Source organism: Panthera onca, chromosome C1 (assembly GCF_046562875.1).
Source record: "Panthera onca isolate mPanOnc1 chromosome C1, mPanOnc1 haplotype 2, whole genome shotgun sequence".
NCBI lineage: Eukaryota > Metazoa > Chordata > Mammalia > Carnivora > Felidae > Panthera > Panthera onca.
Genome location: NC_138346.1, coordinates 124,457,131 through 124,470,842, shown reverse-complemented (window position 1 = coordinate 124,470,842; position 13,712 = coordinate 124,457,131). Strand labels below are relative to the sequence as shown.

At 39.3% G+C, this 13,712-nt stretch overlaps 1 protein-coding gene across 2 annotated transcripts in view; it reads right to left on the bottom strand.

Moving 5' to 3' along the window:
- Nucleotides 1–13,712, bottom strand: part of PTPN22 (protein tyrosine phosphatase non-receptor type 22) — a 60,057-nt gene that overhangs the window by 30,929 nt on the left and 15,416 nt on the right. For both annotated transcript variants that reach the window (XM_060622705.3, XM_060622707.3), the window contains exons 6-11: nucleotides 12,837–12,908; nucleotides 12,661–12,720; nucleotides 11,463–11,605; nucleotides 10,887–10,953; nucleotides 9,773–9,850; nucleotides 7,115–7,201 (exon numbers count right to left, since the gene is read on the bottom strand). In XM_060622705.3, the coding sequence (XP_060478688.1) occupies nucleotides 7,115–7,201; nucleotides 9,773–9,850; nucleotides 10,887–10,953; nucleotides 11,463–11,605; nucleotides 12,661–12,720; nucleotides 12,837–12,908 (507 nt within the window). The remainder of the gene's footprint in view (nucleotides 1–7,114; nucleotides 7,202–9,772; nucleotides 9,851–10,886; nucleotides 10,954–11,462; nucleotides 11,606–12,660; nucleotides 12,721–12,836; nucleotides 12,909–13,712) is intronic.

Sequence of the window (13,712 nt, the reverse complement as noted above, 5' to 3'; positions counted from 1 at the left end):
TCTTGGTATATGTTCCATCAGCACTTGAAAAAAGTGTGTATTCTTGTGTTGTTGATTCAAGTGCTCTATCGATTATCAATTTGATCCTGTTGATTGATGGCGTTGTTAAGTTATCCTGTATTCTTGCTGATTTTCTATTGAGTTTTTCTATCAATTCTTAAGAGAAGGGTACTGTAGTCTTCTACTATTGTCAGACTTGTCTATTTCTCCTTTCAGTTCTGTCAATTTTTGCTTCACAAATTTTGTAGCTCTGTTTGGTCCATACACACTTAGGATTGCTATGTATGTATGACTTATTGGTGGATTGATTTTTTTACCATTATATATTGTCCCTTCCTGCCTGTGATAATTTTCTTGCTCTGAAGTCTACTTTATCTGGTATTAATATAGTTACTCTACTGATTTCCTTCATTCCTGTTTATATGAATACATGATGTATCTTTTTTTCCAGTCTTTAAACCAACCTGTATATTTGCAGCATGTTTCTTATAGACACATATAGTCGTTATGTTTTCAATACACTCTGCCAATCTGTCTCTCTCTCCTTTTTTTTTTTTTAAAGAGAGAGAGAGAGTGCACAAGCAGGGAAGAGGGGCACGGGGGGGGGGGAGAGAGAGAGAGAGAGAGAGAGAGAGAAGGGAAGAGAGAGAATCCTAAGCAGGCTCCATGCTCAGCACGGAGTCCGACACCAGGCTTGATCCCATGACCCTGGGATCATGACCTGAGCTGAAATCAAGAGTCAGATGCTCAATCAACTGAGCCACCCAGGCACCCCCCAATCTTTCTCTTAATTGGTATACTTATACCATTTACATTTAGCATAATTATTGACATGTTAGGGCTTAAGTCCGCCATTTTATTTCTTGTTTTCTGTTCTGTTTTTCATTTCTCTTTTCTTTTTCCTGCATTTTTTAGAATTTCGTTTTGATTTACCTATAGTGTTTTTTTAAGGTATGTCTTTGTATAGCTTCTGTAGTGGTGGCTCTAGGTTTTAAATTATATACACATAACCTATCACAGACTACAGGTGTTATCATTTCACTAGTTCAAGTACAGAAACCTCACCTCCCTTTACGTCTGTAACCTTTCCCTGTTTATATTGGCTTAAATACTTCCTCTAATACATTTGGAACCACATAAGACTGTATAATTTTTGCATCAATCATCCAACAATTTAGAAAGCTCAAGAAGAGAAATAAAACCTATTACATCTACTCATGATTTTGCATATCATGTCCTTCCTTCTTTCATCATTTCCTTTCTGTTTAGAAAACTTCCTTTGCCATTTTTTTTTTTTTTATATGCAAGGTCTCCCAGACAAATTCTCTTAGTTTTTTGGTGGTTGTTGTTTGTTTGTTTATTTTTCCATCTGAGAATGTCTTGATTTCTTCTTAATTCCTGAGGGGTATTTTCACTGGGTGTGAGTTTCTGAGTTGCCAATTATTTTCCTTCTGCACTGGAGAGATATATGTCACTTCCATCTGGCCTCCATGGTTTCTGATGACAAATTTGCTATCATTATAATTGTTTTCCCCCTATAGTGAAGATCATTTTTCTCTGGCTGCTTCATAGAAGTTTCCTTTTTAGCTTTCAGCAGCTTCGTTATGATGCATCTTTTGTTGTTGTTGTTGCTTTGATAGGGAGAGAGAGTATGAGTAGGGGAGAGGGGCAGAGGGAGAGAAAGAGAGAATCCCAAGCAGGCTCTGTACTCAGTGCAGAGCCCAGCACGGGACTTGATCCCATGACACTTGAGATCATGACCTGAGCTGAAATCAAGAGTCAGACGCTCAACCAACTGAGCCACCCAGGCAGCCCAAATGTGATGAGTCTTTAAGTTCTTTTTTTGCCTTGACTTTTTTCCCCTCTCCTTCTTGAACTCTGCTGACACAAGTGCTAGTTTTTTTGGTATAGTCCCTTAATTCCCTAAGGCTCTGTTTGTTCTCTTTTCCAGTCTATTTTATTTCTGATGTTGAGACTGGGAAATTCCTATTGTTCTATTTTCTAGTTCATTAGTTCTTTTTTTCTGTAGGTACCCTGAATTCTGCTTTTGAGCCTATCTACTAAGCTATTTTGTTTCAGTTACTACCTTTTTCAGTTCTAAAATTCCCATTTGGTTCCTCTTTATATCTTATGTTTCTTTGCTGAACGCTTTTATTAATTCTTTGCTGAAACTTTCCTTTTTTTTTTCAAAAATTTTTAATGTTTATTATTTTTTTTAATGTTTGTTTTTGAGAGAGAGAGAGCGAGCAAACAGGGGAGGGACAGAGAGAGGGAGACACAGAATCTGAAGCAGGCTCCAGCCTCCTTGCTGTCAGCACAGAGCCCAATGTGGGGCTTGACCACACAGCGAGATCATGACCTGAGCCAAAGTCAGACGCTTAACCAAAAGGTCACCGAGGTGCCCCAAGATTTTCCATTTTTAAAATCTTTTCAAGCATGTTTGTAATTGCTCATTGAAGCATTTTTACAGTGGCTGCTCTAAAATCTTTGTCAGATAATTCTAACATCTCTATCATCTCAGTATTGTCATCTATTGATTGTCTTTCATTCATTTGGTTTGAGGTCTTCCTAGATTCTTGGTATGACATGTAATTTTCAATCGAACCCTAGACATTTTTGTATCGTTATGAGGCTCTGGATCTTAGTTAAGCATCTTTTAACTGGGTTCTTCTATTTTTAACTCCATTCTGACAGGGGAAAGGAAAGGTGCTTCCTCATTACTGCCTTGTTATTGCCACATAGAATCGACCTCCCCTAGTTTGCTCGCTGAGCCTCTGTTGACACCCAAGCAGAGACACATCAGGAGAGGCTCCCCATGTGGTCTCCACTGACACTGCAGGAAGCTCTCATGGAGGCCAATGGGGATGAAAGTCTTCGCTCTTTACCTGATCTTCTGTGACACCACTTCAGCACTTTACTACGGTTTTAGAAAGGTGAGAATCTAGGGGGCGCCTGGGTGGCTTAGTCGGTTAAGCATCTGACTCTTGATCTCAGCTCGGGTCACGATCTCATAGTTCCTGAGTTCAAGCCCCGCATTGGGCTCTGCGCTGACAGTGTGGAGCCTCCTTGGGATTCTGTCTCTCCTTCTCTCTGCCCCTCACCTGCTTGTGCTCGCTCTCTTTCTCAAAATAATAAACAAACCTGAAAGAAAGAAAGAAAGAAAGAAAGAAAGAAAGAAAGAAAGAAAGGAAGGAAGAAAGATGGGAATCTAGTACCCCACTCAGCCTTTGCTGACATGGGTGGGGTTAGGAGCCATTATTTTCTGTGGTGTTGACTAAAGGAGAGTGATGAATTATCTAAAAGTTTTCTATCTTGCTGGACTGCCCCCTTACTGATCCTTTGCCTAGACAGAGCAGGCTTTTGTTGTTGTTTTGTTTTGTTTTGTTTGTCTGTACCATTGGCATTTCCAGGTTGTTGACTTTCAGTTCCAAGTCTGCAAAAATGAGGCAAAAGAAAACCCAAGGAACTTATCATCATGTCTTTCCTCAGGTCCCAAAGTCCCTAGCTAGTCTGACTTCTTTCTATCTTTCAGAGCCTTCTTAGAGTTGTTTTACTTATAATGTCAGTTGTTTCCAGTTGCACTTAGTGGGAGGAATAGGGGGGAAAAAGTATGTCCACTTGATCTTCCCAGAAACAGAAATCCTCTTTAGTTAACTTTAACCAATTCCCTCTATGGGAGTTTGAGCTGTGTTCCTATGTTCCCATCTACTGACTAAAGGCCCACTTCAGGCAACTCACCTGGAGCCATGACACTGCTACTGGGCTAAATTTGAGTATTGTCATTTTCTGGAACCTAAATAAAATATTAGTCCACATACTCTAGCAACACATTAAAAGAATATCTTTTGTTCAAGAAGGGTCAATTCTAAGAGTACAGGGATGGTTTGATACCACCAAATCCAATGATATGACTGTACTAATAGGTTAAAGGAGAAAATCCCATGTGATCATTCCATGAGTGCAAAAATATGCAATTGACAGACTTCAACATTCTTTCTCTAAAAATTTCCTAGTAAAATAGAAATTAATAAATACTCTCTTTAAACAATTAAAAAACAACAGTCAAATTTATAATTGCACCAAAAAAGGATAAAATGCCTAGGAATAAATTTAACCAAGGAGGTAAAAGACCTATACCTATAAGACATTAGTTAAAGAAATTGAAGATTTCAACAACAAATGGAAAGATATACCATGCTCATGAATTGGAAGAGTTTATACTGTTAACACTTGGGTTCATACAACCCAAAACAATCTACAGATTCAATGCAGCCCCTGTCAAAATACCAATAGCAATTGGTAGAACTAGAACAAATAATCCTAAAATTTGTATGGAACTACAAAAGACCTCAAATAGTCAAAGCCAATCTGGAGAAAGAAGAAAAAAGCTAGAGGTGTCACAATCCCAGATTTTAAGGTATATTACAAACTATATTCATCAAAACAGTATGGTACTGACACAAAAATAGACGCATAGATCAATGGAACAGACAGAGATCCCAAAAACAGACCCACACTTATATAGTCAACTAATCCATGACAAAGGTGAAAAGAATATACAATGGGGAATGACAGTCTTTGCAGTAAATGGTGTTGGGAAAACTGGACAGCTACATGCAAAAGAATTAAACCGGACCACTCTCTTATACCATATAAGAAAATAAAGTAAAAATGGATTAAAGACCTAAATGCGAGTCTTGAAATCATAAAACTCCTAAAAGAAAACATAGGTAATCTCTTACAGTAATCTCTTGGACATCGGCCTTAGCAAAATATTTATGGATCTGTCTCCTCAGGCAAGGGAAACAAAAGTAAAAATAAAACTACTGGGACTACACTACAATGAAAAGCTTTTGCACAGCAAAGGAAATCATCAACAAAATAAAAAGTCAACCTACTGAATGGGAAAAGATATTTGTAAATGATATATCCATAAGGGGTTAATATCCAAAATATATAAAGAATTTATACACTCAATACCAAAAAAAAAATCAGATTAGAAAATGGGCAGAGGACGTGAATACACATTTTCCCAAAGAAGACATGCAGATGGTCAACAGGCACATGAAAGATGCTCAACATCACTAATCATCAGGGAGATGCAAATCAAAACCACAATGAGATGTCACCTCACACCTGTCAGAATGGCTACTATCAAAAACACAAGAAACAACATGTGTTGGAGAGGTTGTGGCAAAAAGGGAACCCTTGTGCATTGTTGGTGGGAATATAAATTGGTGTGGCCACTATGGAAAACAGTATGAAGGTTCCTTAAAAAATTAAAAATAGAACTACCATTTGATCGCGTAATCACACTACTGGGTATTTACCCAAAGAATATAAAAACGCTAATTCGTAGGGATATATGCATGCCTATGTTTATGGCAGCTTTATTTACAATAGCCAAATTATGGAAGCAGCCCAAGTGTCCATCCGTAGCTGAATAAAGAAGTGAGATATATATGTGTGTGTGTGTGTGTGTGTGTGTGTGTGTGTGTGTGTGTGTAAACTGGACAGCTACATGCAATAATACATATATTACTATATATATATAATGGAATATTAGCCACAAAAAAGAATGAAATCTTGCCATTTGCAACAACATGGACAGATCTAGAGAGTATTATGCTAAGTGAAATAAGTCATACAGAGAAAGACAAATACCTTATGCTTTCACTGATATGGGGAATCTAAAAAGCAAAATAAATAAGCAAAAAACAGACTCTTAACTATAGAGAAGAAACTGGGTGGTTGCCAGAAGGGAGGCTTGTGGCAGAAAGGGTGAAATAGATTAAGAGGTATAAACAAACAAACAAATGTCTCCAAGTCAGCATCTCACTTTATAGTGAAACATGAGAATCTTTGCCATTAAAATTCGGTTGTCCATAATCGCCTCTATCATTTAACCTGGGAATACTAGCCAATGAAGTAGACATAAACAGGATACAAGTAGCAATTTCTAACAAAACTATATTCTTATTTCCATGTCCTTCTACCACATTGTTTTTCCTTGAAGTTGACACTAACAATAGGACTACTTAGTCCATTTCAAGCCTCAACAGTTTTTCTGGCTTTCTTTCCTTTCCCCATCATGATTCAGCGTTCAACTGACAGGAGTTACCATCAGAATCATGTCTTACATACTTTGTATTCTTAATACTGTGATAACAGTAGGTCCTCAGTGAATATTTTCAGATTAAGAATCCAGGGGTGTCTGGGTGGTTCAACTGGTTAAGCTTCCAACTTTGGCTCAAGTCATGATCTCACGGTTCGTGGGTTTGAGCCCCACATAAGGCTGTATGCAAACAGCTCAGAGCCTGGAGCTGGCTTCAGATTCTGTGTCTCCTTCTCTCTGTGCCCCTCCCCCACTTGTGTGTACACGTGCTCTCTCGCTCGCTCTCTCTCAAAAATAAATAAATGTTGAAAAAAAAATTTTAATATTAAAAATTAAGTTAATATGTATATGTAACTAAATATACCCTTGCAAGGTAAAACAGTAATTTTGTCTTCCTAAAGTTTGTTCAGAACCTAATACTTTGTGACTATATAGAACAAGTACTTGACTTCTCAATTTTCATGATGAGATCAAAATAGCATATCCTAGAATGCTCAATATTTCTTAACTGGAATTTGGTTAAATCATAATTGTTTTTATACCTAAGACCTTCAGTTGAAAATCCTCTACATGCTCTAAAATATTCACAAAATTTGATGAGGCATACGCAATCAAAACGCAGCTAGAAGAACCTGAAAATTCACATCAGTACTCAACTCTGAATTCACTTTAGGGTTGTCACTCTCACTTTTAACTGGCCACACAGCTATTTACGTGGAAAGAGAATATACACTTGCCCTGTCACTCACTCCTATGGTTTCTAAATTTCGCTGAAAATCGTATACCATAGGTGAACCAAGAGATTCATTTTCTACATTGGAGTACTTCAATTAATTTGTCCTTCTCCACAGGAGATCGGCAGCGTAGCCCCACGCACCCCATGTCCCATTTACTTGTGACAGTGGATCATTAGGTAAGTTCGACAACTGATCTGAGATCCCTTGACCAAAATCAAAGATGAAAAAAAAAGAGAGACAAAATATCAAGTTTAATGTTTACCTCTGTTCCTGACTTTTTACCCCTGATGACATCCATCTGTCTCTTAAATAGTTCTAATACAGCCTTGTAGACCAGTTCATACTGTTCCTGCAGAGCATCACAAACCGGAACAAGGGAAAACAAACAAAAAACTTGGTGAAATACAGAACCAGAGTTTGGGAGTATGCACGTCAGTCAAATCTTAGTGTAGCAGATCTGAAGATCATCGACAGTAGTTTAATTGTAGTGCCCTTATGTTTGTGTGGCCCATTTCAGATTGCAAAGCGCTTTTAGGCTGCTAAACGCAGCTAAATATTTGATCGTCTACCTCTAAATATACAAGGAAGGGCCTTCCAGCATGTTTTATGTTCTACTCCACCTTCTCACTTATCTTTCTCTCCACCATCATCCCTCCAGTTCTATTTTCCTTGCTTACATTTTAAAAGTTGTATTGGATCCTGGATGCATTTTTTTTTTGTCAGTTACCTTCATCTTTTCCAGAAAAAGTTAGATAGAATTGTGGTTGATGGGTAGATAGATGGCTTCAATATGTATTCTCAAACTTGACCCTCACAATTGATCTGTAAAGTAGGTAGCCTGTTATTCCTGTTCACACTGTGCAAGGTCATTCAGAAGTAAGGTCCAGACTTGAATTAGAACTTGAATCTTCTGGCTCTTAGTTTAGTACACTCGGATCAAGCTGCTGAAACGGTCTCCTAGCAGAGATACTGAAGCGACGTAGAGCACTGAAGGGTTTGGAAATTTGTGCTTGTAAAAGGATTTCACCATAGAAAATGAGACCACCACAATTACAAGGTTTGTGGGGAGTTTTCTGCCGCCATACTTGATCAAGCACTTGATTTTGTATCTACTTTTCATCTGAAAGAGCCTAAACAGGGTTTCCCCTGACACTTTACACAACTCTGTACAAATAAAGCACAACCTTTGCCAATTACAATTTTAGCAGGAGAGCAGTAGAGTCTATCACCCAACACATCCATTGGTACACTCTTCTATTTTTTTAAGAAGAGAGAAAAATCAGACAGGAAGCACCCAGCTGGTTACAGTGGTTATTTCCTGGTTAGCGTGGTGTCAGAAAAAGCAGCTACAACTGGTGAGGTATGTGTTCAGCTAGTTGTTGATAGTGCCAGCATGGGAAGGCTAACTTAAAATCGTTTCGGCTGTCTTCCGACTCTTACAAGTAGGCCTAAAATGAACTTTCTCTGAAATGGGGTATGGTTGTATTTCTTGATGCAGTTTCACAGTGTGATATTAGACAACTAGGATGCAACCTCCTGGAATCTTTATACATTTACAGGGATCAGCCTTCTTTGAAGTCTGGTAGCACTAAACCAGCCAATGCTTACATTTCACAGAAACTTTTTCCCTTACAAGCTGAATATAGAAACACCTACAGTCAACACATGAAAAAAAAAAGTTTTTTTCCACTAGCTATTAGTGGAAAACCTGTGTGGGCCAAACAGAAGGCTTATATTATAATAGCTCTTCATTTTTTCCCTCCCATTCACAAATGCTAGATGAAAATATCTAAACTGTCACTGTCAATTATTTTACCTCCAAATCTACGTGCAAGTTCACTTTGTAAGTGCTTTAAACACTTGAAGGTCTTGCTATTTAAGCAGCAAAAATTAGTTGTAACAAATTGTGTGAAAGTGTCTGTTGCTTAATAAATATCAGTAAACGCTTGGTGAATAAGGAATGAGGAATGCCAAACTCCATCTTAAAGATGGAGACCATTTATTTAGAAATGTGGGTAAAACGATTGGCGTGGAAATCTGGGTGAAATTAACATCGTAGAGAGTGAGAGATCTGTGCTGGGAATGTTTCATCGAGGAGGCGGAGCTTGAGTGGGAGAGGAGAGGACAAAACCGAGGAAGAGCATCTGAATGGAATGAAGGGGCATGAGTAATTTGGGGTGGATTAAAATATCGTGATACATATATACATATGTACATACATACATATATACATATAATGTATTGTGATGCATATAATATTGTGATCATATATATGTGATCCATATATATGTGATCCGTATATATAATACATGTATATTGTGATACATATATATAATCATATGTATAGTATGATTGTAATTATGTTTTTTAAGTTTGCACACAATAAGGATCAGGAGAGACTATAGAACAATAATCGTGGCTACCTCTAGGTGATAGGATTATGGTTGATTTTATTTTTATTTTTAATTAAATCAAAAAATGAGTATATAAAATGCATTCCCCAGATTCTGTTACCACTTCCTGAAGTAGAAATTACAAGTCTCTGATTTTCTCTGGTTTCAGAAATGAATCACTACTACAAACCAGCAAGTTAACCTGACCCAGGTATTATATCTTGAGTACGTCAAAGAGCTTGTTGAATTTTTTCAACATCCCTTGTAAGAAACATAAAGTTACTGAGTTTCTTCACATTTTTTGCACAGACAGTAGAATACAAGGAATGAGAGGAATTTGACCCAAGCCAGGGATGTAGGAAAAATATTGATATATTCAGAGTTTGAGGAAATGCAAATGGACTCATGCACTTAGTAGCAAATTGGTGTTATAGCTAAAAATCAGCTATTCGGGGATGCCTTACTATGAAACCGAGAGAGGTAGGAAGACCCAGACACGTTACCATCCATTCACAATAGTTGCATACCTGAGTTTGAACAAATGAAGGCCTTTGTGTTCGCATTTCCTGGATCAAACTAAAAACACTGAAGTTCTCAGGAATGATCTATCAAATAAAGAGAAACAATATCTTATTCCTTTGTTCCTAGCTTTGTTAATAAATTATTTCTCACGGTCTTGTTACCCCCATGGCATCTGTTGTCCTAACATAAGATCATATCAGAAAAAGAATGCGTCTTTAAAATGAATGAGATTTCTCTTCACTTGTGTCATGATTTAGAGCCTGGTGTTTTCCCCAGAAAAGACTGAAGAAACTCTTGAGAATGATTTCACATGGGGTGACCAGATGTCTGAAGTTAAACATATAATGAAGGTGGAGACTGGGTAGGTGAGCAAATATGAGAATTTTATGAAATAAAAGAAGTTGGCAGATAGGTTTAAAGCCCATATTTCACACTTCTCACTTCCTATTATTAGACTTTAAGAAAATGATTTCTAGGGGCACCTAGGTGGCTCAGTCCATTAGGCACTGACTTCAGCTCAGGTCATGATCTCACAGTTTGTGAGTTTGAGCCCCGCGTCGGGCTCTGTGCTGACAGAGCCTGGAGACTGCTTAGGATTCTGTGTCTCCCTCTCTCTGCCCCTCCTCCACGTGTTCTCGTTCTCTCTCTCTCTCTCAAAAATAAACAAAACATTTTTAAAAAAATTTTTAAATGATTTATAGATTGGAACACAAGGCTTGATTGGGATAGATTGAGTCCATCCATTACAGCCATTTGGATAAAGGAAGGGTAACTGTGTAATTTGGGGCTGTGATTCTCAAACGCTTCAGAAGCATCAGAAGCACCTGGAGAGCTTGCTGGGCCCGCACCTCCAGTTTCTGCTTCCGTTCACCCAAGGTAGGGCCCAAGATTTTGCATTTCTAACAAGTTCTCAAGTGATGCTGATGCTGCTTCTCTGGGAACCACACTTTGAGGACCACCAACTTAGGGACTGATTTAATCATCTGACAAAGTGAGTCTTCAAGTGAATATTCTAGAAAATAGGAGTCATGGAAATAGGTGTTTGGAAGAACCAAACAATTCCTAAGTCTGCATGTAACAGGGTAGGCAAACGGGAAGCGCCTGTGGAGAGAAACTCACCCCGTCTTTTAGCAACATCCAGGTATAATCGATAGCGCAGATAACACCAGTCCTCCCACAACCGGCACTGAAAGGAAAGATCACAGTGGCACATACAGTTGCAGAGACTGGATTGTTGACAGTAGCTGGGAAATTTCACCAGCAGATTGAGGAAGAAGTAACCGAGAGACAACAAAACGTTCTAAACCGCCCATTTCCCAGAGCACGTCTCTTGGTTGCCACATGCACACACTGAGCCTCGGGACAGATCCTCGGCCACTTCTCACCCGCAAGGGTGTCTGGAGCGGCACTGTTCTCGAGTAACTTGTCAGAAAATACTACTTTAATGCTCAGGTTGACTGTATTATGGTCTGTTTCTGCTACCGACCTTTCTCTTCCTATCACTTTCATGTCTCAGCTTCATTCCTTTCTAATCAACTGGAGAAAGTGAGACGAGTATCAAGAGCCTATATCCTACATGCCTGTACCAGCTTAAATTCCAACAAAGTCAGTCTTCCTTCAGTTTCAGCAGGAGTCCTGGCCAGGCTATGACATTTGGTTGGTTTTGGGTAGAAAGTTCAAAGAACAGCATCATACCTGCAATGAATGCACACGGGAACATGGTCATCCTCTTGGTAAGAACGCATATCCCAGATGAGCTCAAGAATAGGGTCTATGGATGAAGGCACATCATGGTCTGGCCAATTCCTGTAATGAAACTGGTAGAGAGTTCGAGTTTCCTATAAAAAAAAAAAAAAATAGCCAGAATAAAAGGAGGGTTCAGCGTTAGGACCCCACCTCATTCTAGCACAAGATTACTCTGACCTCCTAAGTAGCATCTCTGTCCTGTTGGCAATTTATGCTGCTTCCTTTCCTATAGGCCTCTGGTGCCCACATGCCTTCTGAGAACAATTAAAAGTGATTTCAGGTCACTGACTATTGGTCTGTCCCTATCTGCCCCACTCACACACAAGAGGAGATAGATATTACGACTGGTGTATTTCAGGTGGGTCACAGGCATGCTGATATATTAAACCCCTTTGCCTTAGAGAGACTAGGCAGCGTGAGCTCTCAATTCCCAGTCTCTACTCAGTGCACGGCCTCTATTCATCCTACAGATACTATCATTTTATATGTGTGCCATCGTGTGTAATAGATTGGGGAGCAGAGATTACACCAAAGGTCTCTTTTGCATATACATCAAAGGCCCAACTACTCCCCATTGTCTTATGCCCAGCCTGAGACACATACGTATGTATGTATGTATGTATGTATGTATGTATTTATTTAAATATTTATTTTATTTTTGAGAGAGACAGACAGAACATGAGCAGGAGAGGGGCAGAAAGAGAGGGAGACACAGAATCCAAAGCAGGCTCCAGGCTTCGAACTGTCAGCACAGAGCCCGATGTGGGGCTTGAACCCATGAACCATGAGATCATGACCCTGGCCGAAGTTGGATGCTCAACCGACTAAGCCACCCAGGCACCCCTCATATGTTTTTTTTTAATTTATTATTTTTTTTAGTGATTATTTATTTTTGAGAGATAGAGAGAGACAGAGCATGAGCAGGGGAAGGGCAGAGAGAGAGGGAGACACAGAATCCAAAGCAGGCTCCAGGCTCTGAGCTGTCAGCACAGAGACCCATTTGGGGCTTGAATACACCAGCTGTGAGATCATGACCTGAGGCAAAGTCAGATGCTTAACCCACTGAGCCACCCCAAGTGCCCCACATACATGTTTTTACCTCTGTCTCTGTAGGCTCTTGAGTTTACCACTCCTGTTCTATACTTACACTATTGAACTTGGCTTTTAGAGTCCTGATTATGTAATCAGATTTTCTATTTTCAGCTTCCTAAGAAGTAAATTAAAATAGTAGTTACTTCAAAAACTAATATTCAAAAACTAGTCTCTATAAAGTAGATCCTGGAGCATTTGCTCAGCCACAATGGAAGCAGCCATCATACTTACACAGGATATGGAGAAAGGACCAACTTGCAGTTGTAGCTCTCCTGGCTCAGTCCAGTAGCGCTCACACTTTTTCTGTTACACAAAACAGAATGTAATGATTTCCCTCCATATATTCTAGTCTCTCCTAGGTAACAAAACCCACTCTCAATGAGAGAGACACAGGTTCTGTGTCCTTCACCTTACGTTAGCAATGTCCTACCCCCTTGGGCTTCGCCCCCAACATCATGGTGGTCTGGAATCTCCAAGGACGGGGAAAACACTAAAGGATATATAAATTACAGACTTCCTAGAAGTCTGAAAAAGTAGAAATAGGGATCTGGCATTTTCAGTACAGTAGCCCCCCCCCCCCCCCCCCCCCCCCCCCCCCCCGTTCACAGCTTTGCTTTCCATGGTTACAGTTACCTACAGTTACCAGTTTCAGCCTTTCGGGTACCTACCGTCTGGGATGTATTGTTGGCAATACTAAGTATTGTAGTAGCCTAACCCTACATCACAAACACCTACGTCATTTCCTTTGTGTCAGCATCTGATCGTCTCAGATCATCATCATCAGAAGGGTGAGTACAGTACAATAAGATATTTTGAGAAAGAAAGAGACCACATTCACACAACTTATAGTACATTGCTTCAATTGTCCTATTTTATTATTGTTGTTGTTAATCTCCTAACATGCCTAGTTTACAAGTTAAACTTCACCATAGGTATGTACGTATAGGAAAAAATATGGTGCATGTACAGTTCGTTACTGTTGTTGGTGTCAGGCATTCACTGGGGGTCTTGGAGCATATCCCACGCGAATAAGGAGGGGACTGCTCTATTTCGAAAGGATTAACAGAAATCACCTCTACTAAAACAAAGCTGCACGAGCAAAGTGAA